The sequence below is a fragment of the Xenopus tropicalis genome, chromosome 4, assembly GCF_000004195.4.
Source record: "Xenopus tropicalis strain Nigerian chromosome 4, UCB_Xtro_10.0, whole genome shotgun sequence".
Classification (NCBI taxonomy): Eukaryota; Metazoa; Chordata; class Amphibia; order Anura; family Pipidae; genus Xenopus; species Xenopus tropicalis.
In genome coordinates, this window is record NC_030680.2 from 82,829,186 (window position 1) to 82,854,822 (window position 25,637).

Sequence of the window (25,637 nt, forward strand, 5' to 3'; positions counted from 1 at the left end):
AATTAGGCCACCTGCAACCAGACCCTCCAGTGCTCTGGCCTAGGCTCCCACTAGCAATACTTATTTCCCCTTTAATCTCCTCCGGGACCGTGTCTGCTGCCAGTTTGCCAATGTGCAATGAGCGTGGGGTAGTACTCATATTGTTTTTGTTGACCCTCTTCTCCACTTACAGAGCTAGTTTACTGTTTTTCTTTGAAATAAATATTGAAAAACACATACCCCACTGATGCCTCAATTAATGTCATTTTATTGGTATTTATTTTGATTATTAAAACTTAACAGTAGCTGCTGCATTTCCCACCCTAGGCTTATACTCGAGTCAATAAGTTTTTCCAGTTTTCTTAGGTAAAATTAGGTACCTCGGCTTATATTCGGATCGGCTTATACTCGAGTATATACAGTAAGTAAATAAGGTTGGTACTATACATATTGCAGACACGTGTGTGTAAATAAAAAATCCAATATACTTCTCGCTTGTGGAGAAGGGTAAGGGTATCTCCACCTCTCCTGCCAGTTTGTTCCTAAAAAAACAGGCAGGAGAGGAGGAGATACCCTTACCCTTCTCCACAAGCGAGAAGTATATTGGATTTTTTATTTACACACACATATTCCTTTAGGTTTGAATTTTACTTTTGATGTTACTTGCTTTGTGTGAAAAAATACTATTTATTCTGAAATATATGTATCTTTACTATATAACCCTGTGATATGTGTTTTTTAACTTCTGTATAACTGATTTTGTACCGGATGGAGTTAATTGGTTGAAATGTTTGTAGCAGTGGGTGTTGAAAGCTACTCCACATTGATTGGTTTTAAACTTAAGTGGGTGTATGTTTTACCATGTATATATAGATGTGTAAACAAACTTTGGTGAGCCTATGATTAAGTGCTAGATTAGCATGAAACGCGTTAGGCTGCATACATATGGTATGATTTTTTAATGGATTACAATAAAGAATTATATTTTTAACTTTTGATTTTTTGTGGACTTAATTTTTAAACATTGCTTTAAGATTTGAACAGAAACTTCTCTTACATATTTAATTTCTTCTCTATAATCTGGAAAGTCCATGGAATGACTTAAATTCAGCAATTTCTATTGTAACTATCCAACAGCTGGGGCCAGAAATCTTTCAAGCATATTCTTTTCCTGTGGGGAAACAGACAAGGGCATTGGGGTATGGCTATAAAGACAGTGGCTGACATTTATCAACAATGGGCAAATTTGCATTCACTGTTCTACCTGCCACTTTATGATTGGTATCTCTGCACATTTGCTAAGTGTTGATAAATGAGCCCTAGTGGATGTTGCTGTTAGAAATGTATCAAGGCTTTGAGACCTGAGTGACCCTGTTGGCACCTATAAGTGGATACTTTACCATAAATACAAATTAAACTACATTGTGAAGGGCAGAAATATATTAGGAAATGTCACGGTCGGCACCCAATACCAGAGCTAGTGCCAAGCACCCTGGTCTCAGCTCGTGCTTCACCAGTAGCGTGACCGCCTTTGGCTTCGGGAGGAGCCCTCAGCTACTCGGATGCCACCTGGACTTATACGAGAGGTGCAAAGCAGGAGTTCTGGCTAGCAATGGGGCACGACTGTAGAAAGTCAGTTAGGCCAAAGATCACGGTACAAATAGGGTTAAACAAGGTCGTCGTCAGGCAGGCTAGGTCGGGGCGGGCAGCAATCAAGGATAATCAGACAGGCAAGGGTCAAACCGGGTAATCAATGCAGCAGGATGAGACGAAATCATAGTCAAAGTACAAGCCGGGGTCAGATATGGATAATCAGAATAGTCAGGAGCAAGCCGGGTCAAAACACAGGAAGGCAACAAGCAGGATACAGAAACGAAGTGTACAAGGCTCAGAAAAGCACCAGGATCAAATCCTATCACGGGCAATGAATCCAATGCAAATGGGCCTTTAAATATTTTGAATTTCGCGCCTTTAAAATGCGGAAGTGCGCGCGCACCTAGGAGAGAGCCGGCACAGGGAGCAGACGGCGCAGCGGGCGTCCCCGCCGATGGCAGCGCGGCGGGCGTCCCCGCCGTGCCGGTAAGGCACTTTCCCTTACAGGAAACTGATGATGTTTCGGGAGCAAATACCATACCAGAACTCAGGTTAGGGATTACATGATTTGTTGTGATTTGCCAGCAAGGAGCAATGCAGATCAAAATTTCATACCAGAGCCCATGTCTGGTACTAATACTTGACAGTAAATCGGTAAGCACTAAGAACAAACAATAATAGCAATAAGGTTGATGTAAGGGTAATCAACAGGATACAACAAAGCTAAAAACTTGCAGTTCATGGTAGCGGTAGTTAGACATTTTGAGATAAAGGCATAATTGATTCTCTAAACCAGGGGTGTCAAACTCAATCACATAAGGGGACCAAAATCTAAAATACAGGCTAATTTTTTATTAAGATACCTAGTCTTAGGTGCAGATTTATCAAATACGATTTTTTTGTATTGTACTTTTTAAAGTACAAAAAATACGTATTTCGAAATACGAAAAAATTGCATCTGATCGTATAATGGCCGAAAAGTACGTTTTTTTTCGTATTTGAACTATTGTAAATGCAGGAAAACCTTGCTGATTTTGATCCTTCTGTGCATGATTTTGGAAGCCTCAAGGAAAGTCACAATACTGAAGCTTGAATGAATCCAAAACTTTTGCACTCGGCACGACAATCCGATTTTCTCGTGCTTTTTTGTCGCAAAGTACGAAAAAGTTGCGCAAATGTACGGAAATGTCGCAAAAGTTGTAACCTTTAAAAAAAATACGAATTTTTTGTATTCGGACCAGTCGTACTTTGATGAATGTGCCCCTTAGTTACTATGTGAGGAGAATGGAAATTGATCACGCTGGATGGTCAGACACACTCACCAAGGGCCACATAAACCAGCCGGCTGGGCCGGATTCAGCCCGCAGGCCTTGTGTTTGTAGTAATGGGGCCCAATGACCCGGAACCAGAGTAGGGAAGCAGGGCATGACAGGGTTAAGGAGGGCAGCCTGCCCCCCTCCCTTTCCCCCTCCTGCTTTAGGTTGCTGGGGCTGGCCAATGGGGGCTTTGGAAATTCCCGGGCTTAGCAAGGGGAGGGGTAACCAGGACAGCTTACCTTCAGTCAGTTCCAGGCAGCGTGAGGATCGGCAGCTCGTGACGTCCCACCCTCCCTCCCTTTAAGAGGTGGTTCGTTTGTCGCAGTTAGCGGAGGGTACCGTACTCCGTGCCCTCTGGGGGAAGTTTAAGTTGCCAAGGAGACTGTAGCCCGTTAGGCCTGGGGTCCTGATCGGCAGTTAGCCTCGGTTTAGGTCAGGGGAAAAGGAGGCAGGAACCAGGCGTTACGTTCGGGCTCAGGGATTGTTGTTACTGTAAATGTTGGGTATTGTAAATGTTTGTTATACAAACGGTTTTGTACAAGTTTATAATGTTAAAATGTTAACGAATGTAAGTTTTATTGTGAATAAATAACTGCGGCCTTCTCTTCCCAACCTACGGTGTCCATGTGTGTGTCCGAGGGTAAGTTGGGGGTGGGGTTAAAGCGGGAAAGGGGGGATAAGGGTGCAAGCTCGACGCTGCACCTGTCATGGAGATAGGGATAGTGATATTTCCTTGAAATGTTCCAGCAGTGTCAAGTGTATGGTTCTGAGTACTGATCGTGATGGTGTTGATGTTGCAACAAATTATATTGCGTTGCTACTGTTCTGCACTGATTTGTGGTTTCTCTTGTTCATTTTTTTATAGTATTCTGGTTAAGAATCATGATTATGAATACATCTGTGTTATAGCTATAAAGTACTGTATCACATATGGTTATTTGCCTTCTTCCTTGTGCCATAAACACTTCACCCATTTAAACCATCCTGCAGAAGAGAATCTAAATCTTTGTTGCTCTCCAATGTGTTTCTCCAAAAACCTTGAGTTAAAAGGCAGTCTGGCCATTCTATATTAGCAGAGAGTATAAATGGTTATTATTGACTTGGTTGGAAAGGTTTATCCTGCTTACCCTTCATAGAGGTCATGTATTAAAATATAATATAATATATTTTTATAATATAATATAATATTTTTTTTAATATAATAAATATATAATAGAACTAAAATCATAATTGCACTGAATTAGTGTCAGATATGACCACCTTAATTTGGTGTGATTAATCATATTTAGTGATGAGTGAATTTTTTGCCAGGGATGGATTCACTGCGAAATTCTGCATTTCACCATTGGCAAATTTTTTTTGTGAAAGTGCTTCGAAATTTGTTGCAACAAAAAAATCTGCTGAGAAAAAGAACATTGACTTAATTTATTTGGAGTGAGAAAAAAGTTGTGGTTGCATCAAAAAGGTTGAGGTCAAGTCAAAAATGTTTGCAGTTTCACAAATTGTTTGCCAAAACAGGACATATTTCCTCATCACTAATCCTATTTAATTTTTTGTAGTGAATTTTCATATAATCACACATTTTTAGAATTTGGTCCACAAGAGACCCTTGAAATCATTCCTGTCATAGGAAATAAATGCTGGTTCCAATGCTACCATGCAGAATACATAACATTTCCCAATTGTTCCGTATTACTATACTAGTATTTAAAGTAGCTTTAGACACATATAATTATGCAGAACAAATAAATATGTGCATTTAACCAGAGACATGAGAAAGAGGTTGGTAATTATACAAAACTGTACGAATACAATATATATGGCAATGTGTCTGCAAACAACTCTTACTTCCCCTTCTAGCCATCTGGTGGTGTGGTAGGCACAGTATAAGGGAATAAGGGGTCCTAAAGTATATAATTTAAGATCTTTTTTCCCTCCTATCCCAAGGTATATAGGTTATAAAAAGGTTAGTCTATATCCTTCAATCAACCTATACAAAGCTAGATTTAGAGGCAGATTACCTACAATTCAAAATGAGAAATCCTTTAGGAATCCCAGCAGTTCAAATCCCTGACTGCAAGTAAAAATAGTTCCAGCAGCTGAAGTTTTTCCTATAGGCGTTAGCGTTCAGCATATAGTGTTAACGCTAACACCCTACGAATATCAAATGTTCCCAACAAGAACTGGCACTGCATTAAGTGCAATGCTTAAGTGTTACAAGGTCACTTTTCAGGTCAGTACAAACATGTTTCTGAGTTACTCTAAACTGGTAGCAATGAAATCCCTTTCATAAAAGTAGAACATAGGTTCGTAAATAAGCCCTTCAGTTTCTAGAGATGGTTATAAGGATGAGCACAACAATGTTAGTAAAAAGACAAAAATATATTTCATGTTTGCTGAGCTTACACTTGAGCATAGTGCTGTATATGTTTGTTACCTATCTACTGAATTTAGAATATTATCATGTTTATAATACAGACCCAAAATTTTTTACTTAACATGTGTTGCAACTATTATTTTTACAATGTGCAGTGTGTCATACCTCTAGTCCAGATGTTTTCTGTGCTAATTTTGAGTTGTAGGTTGCTGAAACCCACTTCAGCCTTCAGATAACCTGTTTATTGAAAAGTTTAAGGGTCTGGGGTGTCAGGATTCATTGTCTTTCAATGTATATAATGCATCTGGGCTGTCAATAACATCTGCTTTTCACTATATAATGTATTTAGGAAGTGGTTATATTGTTCTTGGAAGTCACGCTACAATTTTGTACTCTACAACGGTTTACAGTTGTTTGTATGGTTTTTACTAGTGATGGACGAAATTTTTTGGCAGGCATGGATTCACGGTGAATTTCTGCGTTTCGCCAGTGGCAGATTTTTCGCAAATGGACAACAAAATCTGCGGCAGGACAAAAAATGTAATAACACTTTAATAACATACAGGTGCAAGTGCATGCTACATACCATCTGGACCTAAAGGGGTAATTTATAAATTATATTTTTAACTTTTGATTTTTTGTGGACTTAATTTTTAAACATTGCTTTAAGATTTGAACAGAAACTTCTCTTACATATTTAATTTCTTCTCTATAATCTGGAAAGTCCATGGAATGACTTAAATTCAGCAATTTCTATTGTAACTATCCAACAGCTGGGGCCAGAAATCTTTCAAGCATATTCTTTTCCTGTGGGGAAACAGACAAGGGCATTGGGGTATGGCTATAAAGACAGTGGCTGACATTTATCAACAATGGGCAAATTTGCATTCACTGTTCTACCTGCCACTTTATGATTGGTATCTCTGCACATTTGCTAAGTGTTGATAAATGAGCCCTAGTGGATGTTGCTGTTAGAAATGTATCAAGGCTTTGAGACCTGAGTGACCCTGTTGGCACCTATAAGTGGATACTTTACCATAAATACAAATTAAACTACATTGTGAAGGGCAGAAATATATTAGGAAATGTCACGGTCGGCACCCAATACCAGAGCTAGTGCCAAGCACCCTGGTCTCAGCTCGTGCTTCACCAGTAGCGTGACCGCCTTTGGCTTCGGGAGGAGCCCTCAGCTACTCGGATGCCACCTGGACTTATACGAGAGGTGCAAAGCAGGAGTTCTGGCTAGCAATGGGGCACGACTGTAGAAAGTCAGTTAGGCCAAAGATCACGGTACAAATAGGGTTAAACAAGGTCGTCGTCAGGCAGGCTAGGTCGGGGCGGGCAGCAATCAAGGATAATCAGACAGGCAAGGGTCAAACCGGGTAATCAATGCAGCAGGATGAGACGAAATCATAGTCAAAGTACAAGCCGGGGTCAGATATGGATAATCAGAATAGTCAGGAGCAAGCCGGGTCAAAACACAGGAAGGCAACAAGCAGGATACAGAAACGAAGTGTACAAGGCTCAGAAAAGCACCAGGATCAAATCCTATCACGGGCAATGAATCCAATGCAAATGGGCCTTTAAATATTTTGAATTTCGCGCCTTTAAAATGCGGAAGTGCGCGCGCACCTAGGAGAGAGCCGGCACAGGGAGCAGACGGCGCAGCGGGCGTCCCCGCCGATGGCAGCGCGGCGGGCGTCCCCGCCGTGCCGGTAAGGCACTTTCCCTTACAGGAAACTGATGATGTTTCGGGAGCAAATACCATACCAGAACTCAGGTTAGGGATTACATGATTTGTTGTGATTTGCCAGCAAGGAGCAATGCAGATCAAAATTTCATACCAGAGCCCATGTCTGGTACTAATACTTGACAGTAAATCGGTAAGCACTAAGAACAAACAATAATAGCAATAAGGTTGATGTAAGGGTAATCAACAGGATACAACAAAGCTAAAAACTTGCAGTTCATGGTAGCGGTAGTTAGACATTTTGAGATAAAGGCATAATTGATTCTCTAAACCAGGGGTGTCAAACTCAATCACATAAGGGGACCAAAATCTAAAATACAGGCTAATTTTTTATTAAGATACCTAGTCTTAGGTGCAGATTTATCAAATACGATTTTTTGTATTGTACTTTTTAAAGTACAAAAAATACGTATTTCGAAATACGAAAAAATTGCATCTGATCGTATAATGGCCGAAAAGTACGTTTTTTTTCGTATTTGAACTATTGTAAATGCAGGAAAACCTTGCTGATTTTGATCCTTCTGTGCATGATTTTGGAAGCCTCAAGGAAAGTCACAATACTGAAGCTTGAATGAATCCAAAACTTTTGCACTCGGCACGACAATCCGATTTTCTCGTGCTTTTTTGTCGCAAAGTACGAAAAAGTTGCGCAAATGTACGGAAATGTCGCAAAAGTTGTAACCTTTAAAAAAAATACGAATTTTTTGTATTCGGACCAGTCGTACTTTGATGAATGTGCCCCTTAGTTACTATGTGAGGAGAATGGAAATTGATCACGCTGGATGGTCAGACACACTCACCAAGGGCCACATAAACCAGCCGGCTGGGCCGGATTCAGCCCGCAGGCCTTGTGTTTGTAGTAATGGGGCCCAATGACCCGGAACCAGAGTAGGGAAGCAGGGCATGACAGGGTTAAGGAGGGCAGCCTGCCCCCCTCCCTTTCCCCCTCCTGCTTTAGGTTGCTGGGGCTGGCCAATGGGGGCTTTGGAAATTCCCGGGCTTAGCAAGGGGAGGGGTAACCAGGACAGCTTACCTTCAGTCAGTTCCAGGCAGCGTGAGGATCGGCAGCTCGTGACGTCCCACCCTCCCTCCCTTTAAGAGGTGGTTCGTTTGTCGCAGTTAGCGGAGGGTACCGTACTCCGTGCCCTCTGGGGGAAGTTTAAGTTGCCAAGGAGACTGTAGCCCGTTAGGCCTGGGGTCCTGATCGGCAGTTAGCCTCGGTTTAGGTCAGGGGAAAAGGAGGCAGGAACCAGGCGTTACGTTCGGGCTCAGGGATTGTTGTTACTGTAAATGTTGGGTATTGTAAATGTTTGTTATACAAACGGTTTTGTACAAGTTTATAATGTTAAAATGTTAACGAATGTAAGTTTTATTGTGAATAAATAACTGCGGCCTTCTCTTCCCAACCTACGGTGTCCATGTGTGTGTCCGAGGGTAAGTTGGGGGTGGGGTTAAAGCGGGAAAGGGGGGATAAGGGTGCAAGCTCGACGCTGCACCTGTCATGGAGATAGGGATAGTGATATTTCCTTGAAATGTTCCAGCAGTGTCAAGTGTATGGTTCTGAGTACTGATCGTGATGGTGTTGATGTTGCAACAAATTATATTGCGTTGCTACTGTTCTGCACTGATTTGTGGTTTCTCTTGTTCATTTTTTTATAGTATTCTGGTTAAGAATCATGATTATGAATACATCTGTGTTATAGCTATAAAGTACTGTATCACATATGGTTATTTGCCTTCTTCCTTGTGCCATAAACACTTCACCCATTTAAACCATCCTGCAGAAGAGAATCTAAATCTTTGTTGCTCTCCAATGTGTTTCTCCAAAAACCTTGAGTTAAAAGGCAGTCTGGCCATTCTATATTAGCAGAGAGTATAAATGGTTATTATTGACTTGGTTGGAAAGGTTTATCCTGCTTACCCTTCATAGAGGTCATGTATTAAAATATAATATAATATATTTTTTATAATATAATATAATATTTTTTTTTAATATAATAAATATATAATAGAACTAAAATCATAATTGCACTGAATTAGTGTCAGATATGACCACCTTAATTTGGTGTGATTAATCATATTTAGTGATGAGTGAATTTTTTGCCAGGGATGGATTCACTGCGAAATTCTGCATTTCACCATTGGCAAATTTTTTTTGTGAAAGTGCTTCGAAATTTGTTGCAACAAAAAAATCTGCTGAGAAAAAGAACATTGACTTAATTTATTTGGAGTGAGAAAAAAGTTGTGGTTGCATCAAAAAGGTTGAGGTCAAGTCAAAAATGTTTGCAGTTTCACAAATTGTTTGCCAAAACAGGACATATTTCCTCATCACTAATCCTATTTAATTTTTTGTAGTGAATTTTCATATAATCACACATTTTTAGAATTTGGTCCACAAGAGACCCTTGAAATCATTCCTGTCATAGGAAATAAATGCTGGTTCCAATGCTACCATGCAGAATACATAACATTTCCCAATTGTTCCGTATTACTATACTAGTATTTAAAGTAGCTTTAGACACATATAATTATGCAGAACAAATAAATATGTGCATTTAACCAGAGACATGAGAAAGAGGTTGGTAATTATACAAAACTGTACGAATACAATATATATGGCAATGTGTCTGCAAACAACTCTTACTTCCCCTTCTAGCCATCTGGTGGTGTGGTAGGCACAGTATAAGGGAATAAGGGGTCCTAAAGTATATAATTTAAGATCTTTTTTCCCTCCTATCCCAAGGTATATAGGTTATAAAAAGGTTAGTCTATATCCTTCAATCAACCTATACAAAGCTAGATTTAGAGGCAGATTACCTACAATTCAAAATGAGAAATCCTTTAGGAATCCCAGCAGTTCAAATCCCTGACTGCAAGTAAAAATAGTTCCAGCAGCTGAAGTTTTTCCTATAGGCGTTAGCGTTCAGCATATAGTGTTAACGCTAACACCCTACGAATATCAAATGTTCCCAACAAGAACTGGCACTGCATTAAGTGCAATGCTTAAGTGTTACAAGGTCACTTTTCAGGTCAGTACAAACATGTTTCTGAGTTACTCTAAACTGGTAGCAATGAAATCCCTTTCATAAAAGTAGAACATAGGTTCGTAAATAAGCCCTTCAGTTTCTAGAGATGGTTATAAGGATGAGCACAACAATGTTAGTAAAAAGACAAAAATATATTTCATGTTTGCTGAGCTTACACTTGAGCATAGTGCTGTATATGTTTGTTACCTATCTACTGAATTTAGAATATTATCATGTTTATAATACAGACCCAAAATTTTTTACTTAACATGTGTTGCAACTATTATTTTTACAATGTGCAGTGTGTCATACCTCTAGTCCAGATGTTTTCTGTGCTAATTTTGAGTTGTAGGTTGCTGAAACCCACTTCAGCCTTCAGATAACCTGTTTATTGAAAAGTTTAAGGGTCTGGGGTGTCAGGATTCATTGTCTTTCAATGTATATAATGCATCTGGGCTGTCAATAACATCTGCTTTTCACTATATAATGTATTTAGGAAGTGGTTATATTGTTCTTGGAAGTCACGCTACAATTTTGTACTCTACAACGGTTTACAGTTGTTTGTATGGTTTTTACTAGTGATGGACGAAATTTTTTGGCAGGCATGGATTCACGGTGAATTTCTGCGTTTCGCCAGTGGCAGATTTTTCGCAAATGGACAACAAAATCTGCGGCAGGACAAAAAATGTAATAACACTTTAATAACATACAGGTGCAAGTGCATGCTACATACCATCTGGACCTAAAGGGGTAATTTACCTTTTTTTTAACACAGTGTGCAAAGTGGAATTTCAGACTCAATCGTCATGTTTTCTACCCAAATTGCAGCATGCCAATGTGTCAGAATTAGCACAGTTGCGCCAAAACTTCAACTCTGAAGCTACCACCTGGTTCAGAGGTGGCATAAGCTCCAGGGTTCTCACAACTATGCAAAAATCAGAACAGGAAGCAGGAGGAAAGCAGTGGCACCAAGTGAATGGGATTCTTTGCACAATTGACTGCAGGCAATTTAGTGCACCACAACAGTGGTTGTATATTACCCCTCTAATCTTTGCAGTGGAGACATTAATAAATGTAATTAACAAACATTCACAGTGCCTGCAATCCTACCCTCTTACTGAAACTAGATAGGAAGCAAAGAAAAAAAGATATGACAAAAAATTGTCTCCCATTTTACTCCCCAAAGCTTTGTAATATGTTTAAATCAGAGAGGCTTATGTTTAATCAATAACTTTCCATTTTATTCACATGCTGTGGTTTGCTACAATACAGCATTTCCAACAACTATGGGTTTAGTACAGTACAGTACTGCATGTCTGATTGCTTATTGACTTACCTTGTCAGACGGCTTGAAAGGATTGCCTTGCCCACTTAACCCGCCACTGATGCTAAATCCAAGCCCAGGGTTCTTTTCTATTCTCACACAGTACTATGTAAGAAAGACAGAGAAAAAACAAAGTACATATCCATTTCTGCATTGTCTTAAGAGAAATTACTCTTTGTTGCAGGTTTCCTTCCTACAGTTCTGTAGTTACCGGCAATCAAACAAAATAAGTGTTGTCAGCAAAAAACAAGTATGAGATCTGGAAACCTGTAACCCAGAAAGCTTCTCAGGAATGTCATCCCATCCATTTTAATCAAAGAATTCTGATTATTTAATATTGATTAATTTTCTCTGTAATAATACAACAATGCCTTGTACCTGATCCCATTTAATATACAGTATATTTCATCCTTATTGGAGGCAAAACAATCCTATTAAATTTATAAAATGTTCAAATTATTTTAATTATTAATTTTATTTTAATAGACTTAAGTTATAGATATCAAAATTCCCATAAAGACCCTTATATGGAAACTCCAGGCCCTGAGAATTCTGGATAACAGGTCTCATATCTGTACCATGACAAGTTTAGAAAAGAAGGGGTCACCCCTATTAATATAGGCCATTCCTCTTTAATATTCACAAGTTTTCTGACCGGCCAGTAATATAAAGCAACAAATAAAACAATAACTACTAATTTAAAAGAGACAATGTCATATAAAAGACCTTTGATAATTCCCCTCCAAATTGTATAATTACAAAACATACAGTCAGAAATTGAAAGGAGGAAACAGGTTTCCTAACCATTACATATTTAATGCAATTTTTATCAAACCAATTAAATTACCCTGTTAATTCTGGTATCAAAAAGTCAATTCAAAATTTTTTAATCAAAATTGATTTAAAATTGCCCAAGCCTTTAATATTTTAGACACCCCCAAAAAGTTTGGTTCTTACTTTTAAATCTATATTAATCATTATTAAATCTGGCTGTGGTTTCCTATCGATTCAGTCTGAAATAGACTGTTATGTTAGTTAGTTAAATATAAAGCCACCAAATCATTCCATAATGATGGCTCATAATTGGGATTAATATATCCGCCTCATGTTTTTTTTAATTTTTGAAGCAAGAAATGTACAAATTATGCAAACAAAAATCACTTATTAATGAATTTATAAGTAAATATATCTTGCCAAAAATATATTGAATGCAAAAATATTTAATGTTGCACTATTAAAATTCTGATCTATGGAAAAGGTGGATTAATACAATTTAAACATATACAATGTAGTCAATTGTAGGTCAAATTTTTAAAAACTATTTTGTATACTTTATCCTTAATGTTGTTTGAAAGATGTGTATAAAAGCAGATATACTGTGCAAAATTGTGTATGAAAGAATCAACTTCCGGTGTAGTAAAAATAATTCTTTGCTCTACGGAAAAAGGGAGTAAAGTATCAGAATAAAAAAGAAAAAGCTCTATTTATATAATACTAAAAACCCATAAAAATATCCTAATTTAAATGTCCATTATACATTTTCTTTCATATCTATAATTTGATGGATCGATAATTTGTGGCGCTGTTCTGTTTTAGTTATAATAACAATAATAACTTTTTTCTCCACAATGTACTATTTTTTGCCAGAATTCTGGCTTCACTGCAGACACAAATGGGCCAGAGGTGGTGGTAACTCTAGGATTCCCCTGCATCAGTAGGCCCAGCAGTCCTCAATTCAGAATGTAAGGCAGGAAGGACAAAGCTCAAATATACAGATGTATCTTTAAAAAGCTGCACTTGTTGATGTAAATGAGCCCTATTATATATATGCCAGATATGAGGGCTGATTTATAACTTTGCGCAGGTGCAGTTGTGCCGAAGGAACAGTGTTCACACATCACTTGCACACCAAACACCATACACCAAATGCCATGGGTGCCACAGCGCAACTGTGGCACCCATGATGCCAGAATTCTCGGAAAAAATTGTGTATTGTGAAGAAAAAAACCACAGGCTTAGGCTTGAAACTGAACTTTGCTCACTGCATTTGCGGACATAAATGAGCCCTATGTAATTGTTTTCATACAAAATATGCAAAAAAAAAATCCCCATCTAAAATGTAGATCTACATCTTGTAATCTGTTGTCAGAAGCCTTTTTTTTATTAAAAAAATATTTTTTTTAGTTATTGTAGGTTTTAGAGAAGGCCAATTTAAATAAAATGCAGAAATGTTTTTATTTGTAACATGAAAGAATTTGTTATTATAAAAATCTCTGTTTACTTTTAGGGGCTTATTTAATAATTTTCAAATTTGTGAATTCGAGTTTTTTTAATTGTTTAAACTCACATATTGAATGCTTGCTTATGTAAATAAACTCGAATGAAACTCGTAAACTCGAATTGAACATATGGCTTGAATTTGCCTATGACGATTCCTGTTGATTTCTATAGATACTCACAAACTTTTAGATTTAGTTTTACTTTTGAGTTTTTGGGGTTTTTTACACTTAATTATTAACAGACATTCGAGTTTTAGAAAAACATAACTCGAATTTGAGTTTTTGAAGTGGCAAAAAACTTGAATCGAGAAAAAAACTCAAACTCAACCATTGATAAATCACCCCCTTAATTTGATATATTTTTCAGTTTCATAAATAGCAAATCTAAATATTTAATTACAGTTATTTAAAAAGTACAGAACACATTTTAATTAAAATCCACATTTATATTAAATGGGAGAAATAGGAAAAGGGTGTCTGTATATTCCTATAGGAGAAAATGATTGTTATGGTTCAAAAAATAAACTTCTTTGTTATCCTGTCAGATAAAAAAATATATGAAGATATATATCAACATAAAACTGTCACCTTTATTACATTTCCTATATTACTATCAGTAAACAATAAAGCACAAATGATGCGTTGGCTGGACTGGGAGTTCTATTGGTTTACGTTTACGTGAGTCCAGCATTCTATCGGTCCTAAGGTGATTTATTGTGTTTATAAAAACAGCAAATATGCTGCATAGCTTGAAGCGCATGGCATTAAAAATACAAAAGTTACGGGCGAAGCTATGAAAGAGTAGCTTTAAGCACAAACACTTCTTTTACGTTCAGAGAGCATAAGGTGTTTCTGCTGGCCTTAAAATCTATACTGGATTGTATTTAGTAAATTTACTGGAAGTTTTCTGACTCTGGTAACAAATAATTCCATATGCATGGAATCAAAACAAGACAAATATAATAATGAATTCTCTTAAGTCTGTTTTGATATATGGCAGCTTTTTCCCATGCAGGATAAAATGCTCTCAAAAATAGGCCAATGTAAAATATACAGTTTTAACAAGGAAGAGAGAAAATAGACTGTGGATCTCATTTTAGATGTATAATAAATCAAATAAGAGTCACAAATTCATTACTCAACTTGGTGCACATTAGCAAACAGGAAAGCAGGAAAGCAGAGTAAGTAATATTTTAATAAATAAAAAAATTCTCTTTGCAACAACAATATTGACCAATCTCCTCCTCTTTTTGGTTCAATTAGCATGTCAATGCCCATAAGACAAAAAGTGGGGGGGGACCATGTCCCTTCTCTATGCAATTTTAGTCTTATACATGTTATACAAGCACCCATGTTGTATATATTATTATCTGCCATTGTGGCCTCACTTACACGGGAAAAACACAAAACAACTTAAAAGAACAAATGGGTTATCACCGCTCAGCATTAAGGGCGGTGTTTGATACTAGCAAGACTGGTATTGCTGTATATAAACATTATTATACATTATGATGTACTTTTTATTTCTAAATGACACTGTTTACATAGCAAATAATTCACTCTACTATTTAAAATGTTATTCTTGAACAAATGTATTTTTTAGTTGTAATATTGGTGTGTAATATTGGTTGAAATATTGTGGTGATTCTGACCTTTAAAAGGAGCCAGTGCTACACATAAGAACTGCTTTCAGGTAACCTATTGTTTCTACTACTCCCATGTAAATACAGGAGTTCCAAGCTGGACTTGGGTTTCTTACTATGAAGTGCTATTCTGATATCTACCACAAGTATCAAGGAGCTGCTACCTTTCCATTGTTCTGCTGACTGGCTGCTGGGGGGGGAGGGGTGGTTGATTTCACTCCAACTTGCAGCACATGAGTAAAGTGTGACTGAAGTTTGTCAGAGCACAGGCCACATGGCTGATGAAGCTGGGAAATGAAGAACATGGCTAGCCCAATGTGAAATTTCAAAATTAAATATAAAAAATCTGTTTGTGGTTAGGAAAAATGGTTTTCAATGCAGAAGAAGCCCTATTAACTGATGCATTTTGAAAAAAACACCTTTTTTATGACAGTATTTATTCTGGTATGGTATAGTATGGCTGATCATTAACCTGGAATGATCTGTCATTCATCTTGAAATTGGGTGAAATAGAAAACAATGATGGGATTAATTTTCCCTTGAAACTGGGTAAAATAAAAAACAATGATGGGATTAATTTTCCATTGAAACTGGGCAAAATAGAAAACAGTGATGGGATTAACTTCCGTGAACATTAAATATTCGCTTTTTTTAACTATTTTCGAGTAGAACTTGAACATTTCTAGTATTTGAAGCCTTCCATAAGACTCAATGGTACTCGACAGATCAAACCTGCCAAATTTGTTTTTCCGAAAAACAGTAACCTAAGCGTTTATAAATCTCTAATTATAAACCTTCCTACCAGTATAAAACTGTTGAAATCTGAGAATATTTCAGAAAAATGAAAAAGAGAAATTGAATGTACATTAAAAACTGCTCAAAGAAGTAAGGGGCACATTAAATAATAAAAAGTTAGGCACATTAAAGCTGCTGAACTTTTTATATTATTATTAAAAAAAACTTTAACTTTAACTCTCACAGGGTTTCCTTCATGATTGTTTGAGCAATCAGAAATGTGCCCCTAAGTCTACATCAGTTTTTGAGTTCAGATCCCACTGACAAACCAAATGGAAAACTTATAGATGTCATACAAATATCATATTTAGATGTTACTGGACATAATGGAAAAACATTAATTACATTTTTTTGTAATTAACACTTAGGGGCACATTTACTAATCCACGAATCCGAATCCCGAAAGGGGAAAAATCGAATTGGAAACGAAAATTTTGCGACTTTTTCGTCACCATCGAGTTTTTTTCGTATTTTGCGCGATTTTTTTGCCACCGTCATGACTTTATCGTATTTTGTGCGACTTTTTCGTCGCCGTCACGATTTTTTTCGTATTGAGCAATTGTAAATGGCGGAAAAACCAATCCAATTTTTTTGCAACGGCGCCAAAAAAGTCGAGGAAAATATATGATAAAGTCGTAACGGCGATGAAAAAATCGCGGGACATACGAAAAAGTCGCAACGGCGACGAAAAAGTCTCAAAAATACCGATCATTACGAAAAAACACGCTCGGGCGCTTTCGGTCCGTTCGTGGATTAGTAAATCTGCTCCTTACTGTAGAAGGATGGAATATTAATGCAATTAATGTTTAACAACGTTTATTGTTTTTCAAACCAGCAACTATTCAATAGGTTTTTCCTATATTAGAGAAAAAAATGTGGCATTGAATATATTTTGGCACTTTGTTATAGCTTGCACACAGGATATAATGTGTGCATATTTATAACAGCTTGGCGATGCAGATTTCCTTTACTGTTGTCTGTTTCTGGTCATGAATATTTACTTAGCACAGTATAGAAGATATGCATGCTGTTTCTCCAAACCACTTATTACACACAGAGGCAGAATTATTTATTTTAAGCTGTAGGAAAATACAGAATTATTTGTGAACACTATTAGTGTTATTACCTTTTCATCAAATAGAAAATGTATTTTTTTGAAAGCTCAAGTATCAATATGCAAGTCATAAATACAATTTTTGATCATAAAGCTGCCTACCTGCTCAGGGTATCCATCCATACTCCGTTGCCCTTTAGTTTGGATCAAACACCTTCCTGACTGAGGACCTCGCTGAGCAGAAGGGATCTGAATAGGAAGTGGTGACTGGTACTGCTGGATGGTGACTTTATTCATACCCCCTTCATAGTGCTGCTGCTCTCTGGACCTATGCTGCAGGCTCTGGGATCCCATTAATGTCTGTATATGGCTACCTGCCTGTGGGTAATGTAACCCGTTAGGCAAAGCTTCAGGAAGCTGAAAAGAAGCAATCGTTACATCTTATAGGTTCGACTAGAAGAGAACCTCCTGAAAGTCTGAGGTTTGCCCCTTATTTGGCCTCTAGAGATGCCTAAATATTGACAGTCTCTTAAGGCATTTACATATACCAAAAAATAAACTTGCTGCATCCCTACCGTAATTATACAAAGTAAGAGTAAAAACCTATGTTCTTCATAATTTAACCAAGATACATTTTGTTTAAAATGTGAAAAAGTGTTAAAGAAGCATGAACTGGTTTGAAAATGTGGATTTTGTGAATAAATCTGATGCCAATTGCACTACAGAAGAAATATAAAGGACATATATGTATTAATCTAGAAATCAATTGGACACAGCACTCACAGGACTTCTCGAAAGGTCCAGGGAGTTGAGACTGAAACAGCGATTTTTTTTTTTTTGCACTAATAAAGGATATCACTGATTTTTTACAAAGTTCTGTGTGTCCTGTGTCCAATGAGTTTCTACATTTTCCTACCTACGCTTGGTACCCAGGCATTTTTTGTTCTAGAATGCCCTTTGTTACTATGGTATATGTATACATGTAAATATACAGTAAAGTGCACTGAGTACCCCAGTTAGTACACTGGATCTGTGCAGTGTTGGGCTAGCATGCATAGCTGGAGAGAAGAAGAAGGGCTTTTGTTAGTTACGCGGTGCAGTGGTTTGCAGTTTGTTTAAATGACAAGTTCATACTCCACTTATACAAAACAATATGGGTCATAATGTAAATAAACCCTAGCCTTATTGTAAGCTTTTATACATAACCACATTTTTAAATATAATACCCTGATATATGCAATTTTCAAAACCTATATAGTTCTGCAGGTATAAGGGGCTACAAGCAATAAGTTTGCCTTTTCAGCTTTAATGTACTTGAGAATTTGTTTTTTGAATAAATAGCAATGCTATCAATCCTTCACACTATTCGGCTAAGCATCTGCACTGTATGGAGATACACCCTGAGGCTTTCTGTAAAGCTATTATTGCAAATGCCTGTAAAGTTTATAGCTTGTGGAGAATTCCCCACTGCAATCCCACAATGCACACCTCCAGCTGAGATCTTATTGTTTGGACCCTCTCTCATCTCACATGTAATTATCTGGCTTGTTCTCAGACAACAGAGAATAGTTTTATCACTGACATTGTCCTCGCTAAGAAATAATAAAGACGTATAATTCATGAATGTTATGAAAATGTTATAATGCAAACCCCAAGCTGTTAAAGAACTAAAAGCGAGGATTGCTTTCTGTAGAAGTAGAATCCAATTTAATCATATGCTTTTCTCACCTATTGTGCACTGTACAAGAATGGTGTACTGGACATAGCAGCAGATTAGCCATTAGGCAGCACTGCAAACCTTTAACACATAGTGGAAAGTATCGAGTGCATACGTAGAAAGTGCTGATTTGAAATGCATTAATTAATGCATTAATTTCATGCTCAAACAAGGTTTTTTTTAAAATAAAAAACAGTACTTCAAGAACTAGCCTGACTCCTACACAGCTTGCTAAACCACATTTACAAATGAGCTAAAGAGCATGTCATCTGATGACACCCGTTTCAGATTCCTTTCACTGTTTACGTCCCATACTGAAAATTTCAGTAGTTGGAGTTGAGGGAAGTATTCTTATTATTGCTTGTTTGCAGTAATTTGAGAGCACTTCTACCAAGCTGACTACAGTGATGCCACAGACCAACAAAAATAGCCTGAACTGCACTTGTATGGCTAAGGTAAGTACTATTTTAAGTACTTAAATGAAAGGGGACCTATCACCCAATTTATAAATTGTGTATCCTTCAGTCCTGAATTCATAATCGTAGCAAGCAGGTAGGCACCATTTTGTGGGTACTGTTATTAAGCAAGCTTTGCATCATTATCCCAAATCATGTTTATGTGCCAGAACAGGGGACCTCATGCCCATACCCATGATGTAAAGTTAGGTGGCTATAAGGGAGTGGGAATGAAATAAGTTCAGTGACATCTAAGAGCAAAATGGAAAGTTAAAATACCTGCTTGCCCCAGGGACAGCAATATTATTTTATTATATATCATTGACAACAGAGATTTGTTTTATGTTATGTTATGTTTTAATAACAAAAATAAATTTGGAATGTTTAATTTGCAATGGCCTTTTACTATATAGCTTTTTATGCCTAGGTGATAGGTCCCCTTTAAGACATGAAAGAGAAATATGAAACATACTTTGTTTTAAACCTGGCTAAGTATGGACTAGTGTAATAGATATATGTAATATATGATGACTGTATTGTTGGAAAATAAATTTTGTCTGGACAGCCCTGAGCCTTAGAATTTAAAAAGAAAAAGGAAAGCCTATTTAGTGTTTTGAAACATTTATAACAAGACATTCTCTAAAGCAATAATACCTTTTTTGTGATATTTTCAGGTGGTACATCCCTTCGACCCAGCGGATAAGGGTTCCATTGACCCAAAGACATGTCTTCCTGTCCATTGTCTAAAATGTTGCTTTGCTGTGATGGCGTCTAAGTTATAAAAATAGAATTAATGAGAATAATATTTTTTTAATCTGTTGAACAATATAATATAATAAATAGTGACATATCAAAGTCTAATTCCCCCCAAAAATCCTCCTTTTGTTGTAAATTGCAAACAATTACAATTAATATTATCATGTACTTACTAAATCTACGCTGTTTTTATTGAATTTTTTTTTTGTTGACTTCAACTCTGTTAAAAATATTGTAACTCATAAAAATACACAGATTAGGTTTGTGTGCCAGAAACTCAATTCTTCAAACCATCCTAATATATACTGTAGATGTATGATGCCTTCAGTCTTTTCTCACATGCTCCCCAAAAAATAAACCTTTTATATGCCTTGTGTCATTAACATAGTCATGATTATATGTAAGGATACTTTTTATAGTATAGAGACATTTTATAATGCAATGAAGGTTAATAGTTAAAAGTTTATATGGGGGCTGCTAGGCTATGTATTTAAAGTTGAATGAATAATTGTATAGTAGTTGCACATAATCTCCTTGCTTTTATAAAAAAATGCTCTTACTATGAAGATTGATGTAGATTGAAACCCAAAGAACAGAATGGCTTATAAGCAAAGTTTAGTGGCTGAAATCCTTACATAGAAGAGGAAGAACTGACTTAAACAATGTTATTAATTTCAGTGAATTTGAACAGTTAAATCAGTGGATATTCAGCCCTATAAAACAAACTTGGGTTCTCAACTTTATGCCTGATAAAAATATATCTATAATACTACATATGGTTTTTCATAATAATTTCTGCACTTACCCAATGAAATTGGGCAATGCAGCAAAATTTGCATCAAAACCCTTTACTAGCAGTCATGTGTCCCATTCCTAGTTCAAAAAGATACATTTCACCAGGTACACTGGTCAGCTGTTTCAGTTCCCACCTTACCTCTCACCCGTAGGAATGCATTTTTACTGTAACCCTTTCTAAATCAAGAAAAATATGTATTTTGAGCATTATCATGCATAATCCTAAACATTGCCTTTATTTATACCCATGCTCTCTATGGTGAACTCAAGGTAAATTAAATCTATTTTTTCAGCTGCCTTGCCACACCCCAACGCCCAACATAGTCTTACCTTACTGTTAATTGCTCAGAACTCAGTCTTATATGAAAGTATACATGCATGCCTGACAGCCAGTGTCTAATCAGTGTCTAAATCCTTAATTTTCTTTTAGGGGGCATCCAGATGATTTATAATTCAATCACTACCTACTTTCATTTCAGGCAAATTCTGATACAGAGTATCTTTATGTTCTCATTTTGCTGCTAAGGAAACCACTTAGGAAAATACTTTATTCAGTCACTGGACCAAAATCAAATACATATTTATAATAAAATGTTTTTGTCCTTTTCCAGGCAAAATCATGAGTCATTTCTGATTGTGGCATATCAAAATATGAACAGTTAGCTCCCTTTAACCTGATGTAGCTAAGTGTATTTCTATTTAATATCTATGGATTTTCTAAATGTTGATATGTACAATGTATATACATATATATATATATATATATACATATATATATATATAAACTTCCAAGTAAATGCCGGCACTCACGTATAGATAAGTTGCTGTTGCCTGGGTGCAGGTCCAAATAATGTTGAAGGTGCTTGAGAGAGGGTCAGCACTCACAGGACTTATATAAACAAATTATTTTTATTAAAGAGGAGACTAACGTTTCGGCTAGCACTCTAGCCTTTATAAAAAAAAAATATATATACAGTATTTATATATGTATATATAAATAGATATGCTTACAGATTGTGTTTGCCTTTTAGGTACACACGGCATATAAACAGTTTAATATTTGGAACATTCTCTGCAACCCTACACTCTGAAGAAATACAATATTAGTAAAAATTACCCCGTAGACATGTAGGCCTATTTATGGTAATTGAAAGTTTTTAGTTGGTTTCTGATCATAGAAAGTTTTAAAGCCTATAAAGCTGGTATTTATGATGGTTAAAAATGCCACAAGCAGAGCAAAGAAAAGTACACTAATGTACCAATGCAGACTGTTTTACTATTCAATTTGAAGACAGACACTTGTCTTTTAAATCTTTACCAATGAGCAGGTTTTAGGACTAATTGTGATATTCTGGCTTTTCCATTTGTCCAATGACAAAATAGAGTTAAACAACTAAAGCAACTATAAGCATTTATATTTAATCTTCTCATGTCAAATATAAATATTTATCTTTATCCATAATCCATGAGTATCCATTATCATTAATTCAGTGAAGGCAACTTAGTTGGCATCTTAGGCTAATCCCAGACGTGGTGTAGGGCTGATATTTTCGGCAAGCGGAAAAACGCTTGGTGAAAATACAGCCCTACGCCTGCTACTTGTGCCTGCACCCGAATGAATGAGATACGCTCGGGTTCAGGCACATGTAGCCGATATACGCATGAAAACGCAAGAGAATGCAAAGTCTCGCGTTTTCATGCGTATATCGGCTACATGTGCCTGCATCTGAGTGTATCTCATTCATTCGGGTGCAGACACATGTAGGAGGTGTAGGGCGGAATTTTCAGCAAGCGCTTTTCCGCTTGCCAAAAAAATCTGCCCTACGCCTCGTCTGGCTTCAGCCTTAGATCCAATGCATTTCTTTAAAATGTCAGCAATATGCACAGCATGGAATATAGAATCAGCCCAAGACCAATGTGCCTGAACATCTTCTGTGCTGTAGCTCTAAAATTTTAAGCCTATAAGTAAAAGAAAATAAAATGTCTTTTTATACTTTGAGAATATTCTGAAATGTTTGTTTGTGTAACACTAGGTGGGGGTGACATCTATTGTCTTTCATGTCCAGGGTATAATAACTGGCAGTGTGCAAATAAATGGGTTGATTTCAATATGTATCAAATTGTTAGCAACATTTTTGTGCACTGCTTCCTGAATGTGTGTGTGCGCACAAGAGCACAGCTTAGAGAAGACACCGAGTTTTTTTGCCCAATATTTATTAAGGTGGGTTTTTTCGAGTTTGTAAACTCACAAATTCAACATATTTGACTTTTTTTTATTCAAACTAGTTTTCCTTATTAATAAATAAGCAAGCGTTCGAAATGTGAGTTTATTCAAAATAGAAAAACAATTTCGAATTCACATACTGGAAAACTGATAAATAAGCCCAAGTGTGTGTCCCCTTTCAAGTTTCCCCTTATTATTACATTCAATTTTTGCACTCTTTATTAAATGCAAATTATTGGTGGTGATAAAAGCTTAAAACAGTAATTTTAAAAGTAAAAAAAAAAGGCAATTTGTTGCTAAAGAGCATGCAAGAAAAGTATCAGACACTTTGACAATAAAAAAAATAATCTCACATATCATCAAACATTAACATTCACTATTTAGTATATTGATTTAAATATAGCTGAAACCAGGAATCTGTATCTATTATTTAACTTTGAGGAGAGACTCTTAACATCAGCAAAGCAAAAAAAAAATCTGGTTTCAATGGGAACTTTAGCCACTTTGTCACCATCACCACTTCAGTGAAATCCCCCAAAGCCATAATGACATTTCTGTTTCTTACACCTTCATTGCTATGTATATTATAGTCATTTTTGGACAAATATTATAAATATAAGATTTATAAATGGTGAATGTTCAAGAAACTGAGAGGAAAATGAATCTATAGGGAAACCGAGCTGAAAAATAAAGCATGTCAGTGGCACGTGTGTATGTGCATTAGTGCATAGAATAGTTGGAGATGACATTTGGCTCCATGGCCTTAATGTACAAAGTCTCTTTCTATATGGTAGAACACTAATGCACAGAGAAAACATGTGTTTTCCAGGAAAAATGCACTTATTCAATTATTAAAGCTTAGTGAATTTGCCTGCTTAAGATTTTTCATACTTAATTAAATTGATAGCTTAAGGCACTATAGAAATGGGAAAAAATTACTTAAATACTGTTAATCTTATTTAAAACCTACTATACTGTGAACCTTGAACTTTTAGATCTAATTTGAATAAAAATTCAACAGTGATTTTGTGTTTTACAGCAGTTAAATTATGATTGCTACATTTAAAAATATTCAATTGCTTATTTTATTTTCCATTTCTCTATATTCCTTTGCATGTAATTCCTTAAGTAAAATTCTTTTTCTAAATCGTTGTATAAAATTTTTGGATGGTTATTGTTTGCGTAATTTTGGATTGTTATGCGTACATATGATAAAAATGTCCATCATCATGAGAGATTACTTCCTCCTTCCCAGAATGCATCTTACACATACATACATACAGAGCAAACAATTGGGAGACTGGATTAATACAGTGAAGAGTAACATCATAGAGAACACAAATCAAAATATTGACAGATCATTTTAGATTACACACATTAAGGACATCTAACTGTTAAAAATGAAAAAGTCAAAACATTTAATAGGTATATTTTAGGGACATAGACACCAAAGAACTGGTAAACATCGGTAACCATCAATAATATTCCCACTGTAAATAATATTATTTGAATGCAATTGTCTAAAGAGACTCATTTACCAAAAATGGCCAAGGTGTAAAGTGCAAAAAAAAGGGTGCAAAAGCTACACTTATGTACTTATGTTAGGGTGTTCGTAGGTGTGTAAGTGGGGGGGGGGGGGGTACAAGGGGCTTATAGCAGGGCTGCTTTGCACCTGACAGTGTTGCACAAAATATCCAGGTCAAGATAAAGAAGGCAGTTTGCAACTTCAAGTAGTGCAGGCACAAATGCTTAATGTAAATACTCTAAGGATTGCAATTTTGCACCCCTTAGTTTTGGAGTTGTATCTGTAAAATTCATAAATAAGCCCTTATTTTTTTTTTTTGGCAAAGCACCTTGAAATGTTCCCTGAAACAAATGCATCCATGTATAACACACCGTGACCCCACACACACTCACATGCACACAAAGTCATTAGCTAGCTCCAATAGCCAAGTTACTTGTTAAGGGCTGTGGCACACAGGAAGATTAGTGGCCCGCTATCAAGGCAACTTCCGCGATTTCGGGAAATCGCGGCGCCACGTATGCCATCCCACCGGCGATTTACATTTTCACCAGTGGGATGGCATTTCGGGGAGATTAGTCACCCGTGACAAGGGAGATTTGTTGCGGGCGACTAATCTCCCCCGTGTGCCAATGCCCTAACTCTAGTTAGGTACTGTGCCTATATATCAGTATTTAATAAATAAACCCACTGCTTATTTAATCTAAGCAAAGCTGACCATAACTGGCATGCAAAGGGCACTATCTGACAATTGTATCTGCCCAATGTGCCCCTATGTAGCTTGGCAGAGACAGGCATATACTGTGCCATTGACTACACAAGAGTGCTGACCAAGGACTAAGCAACTGATGCAAATGTTTGAAGCTAAAATATGGCTCCAAAGATGCACCAAAGTAAATTATAAGCTAAATTTGTTTAAGGCCAACGTCAGACATAGCATTTCTCCACTAGAATGTTTCAACTGATATGTTTCTGTGCCACTTGTTACTAATACAAATGAAAACTGCTGTGAGAGGCAACCAAAACACCAGA

The 25,637-nt window shown here is 36.6% G+C and overlaps 1 protein-coding gene across 11 annotated transcripts in view; it reads right to left on the minus strand.

Annotated features, from left to right (window-relative positions):
- Positions 1-25,637, minus strand: part of lrrc7 (leucine rich repeat containing 7) — a 216,830-nt gene that overhangs the window by 12,917 nt on the left and 178,276 nt on the right. For 6 of the 11 annotated variants that reach the window (XM_031900216.1, XM_031900212.1, XM_031900214.1 and 3 more), the window contains 3 exons: positions 19,963-20,079; positions 17,299-17,553; positions 11,378-11,470 (listed from right to left, as the gene is read on the minus strand). In XM_031900216.1, the coding sequence (XP_031756076.1) occupies positions 11,378-11,470; positions 17,299-17,553; positions 19,963-20,079 (465 nt within the window). The remainder of the gene's footprint in view (positions 1-11,377; positions 11,471-17,298; positions 17,554-19,962; positions 20,080-25,637) is intronic. The other 5 variants (XM_031900220.1, XM_031900221.1, XM_031900219.1 and 2 more) reach the window with 1 other exon arrangement.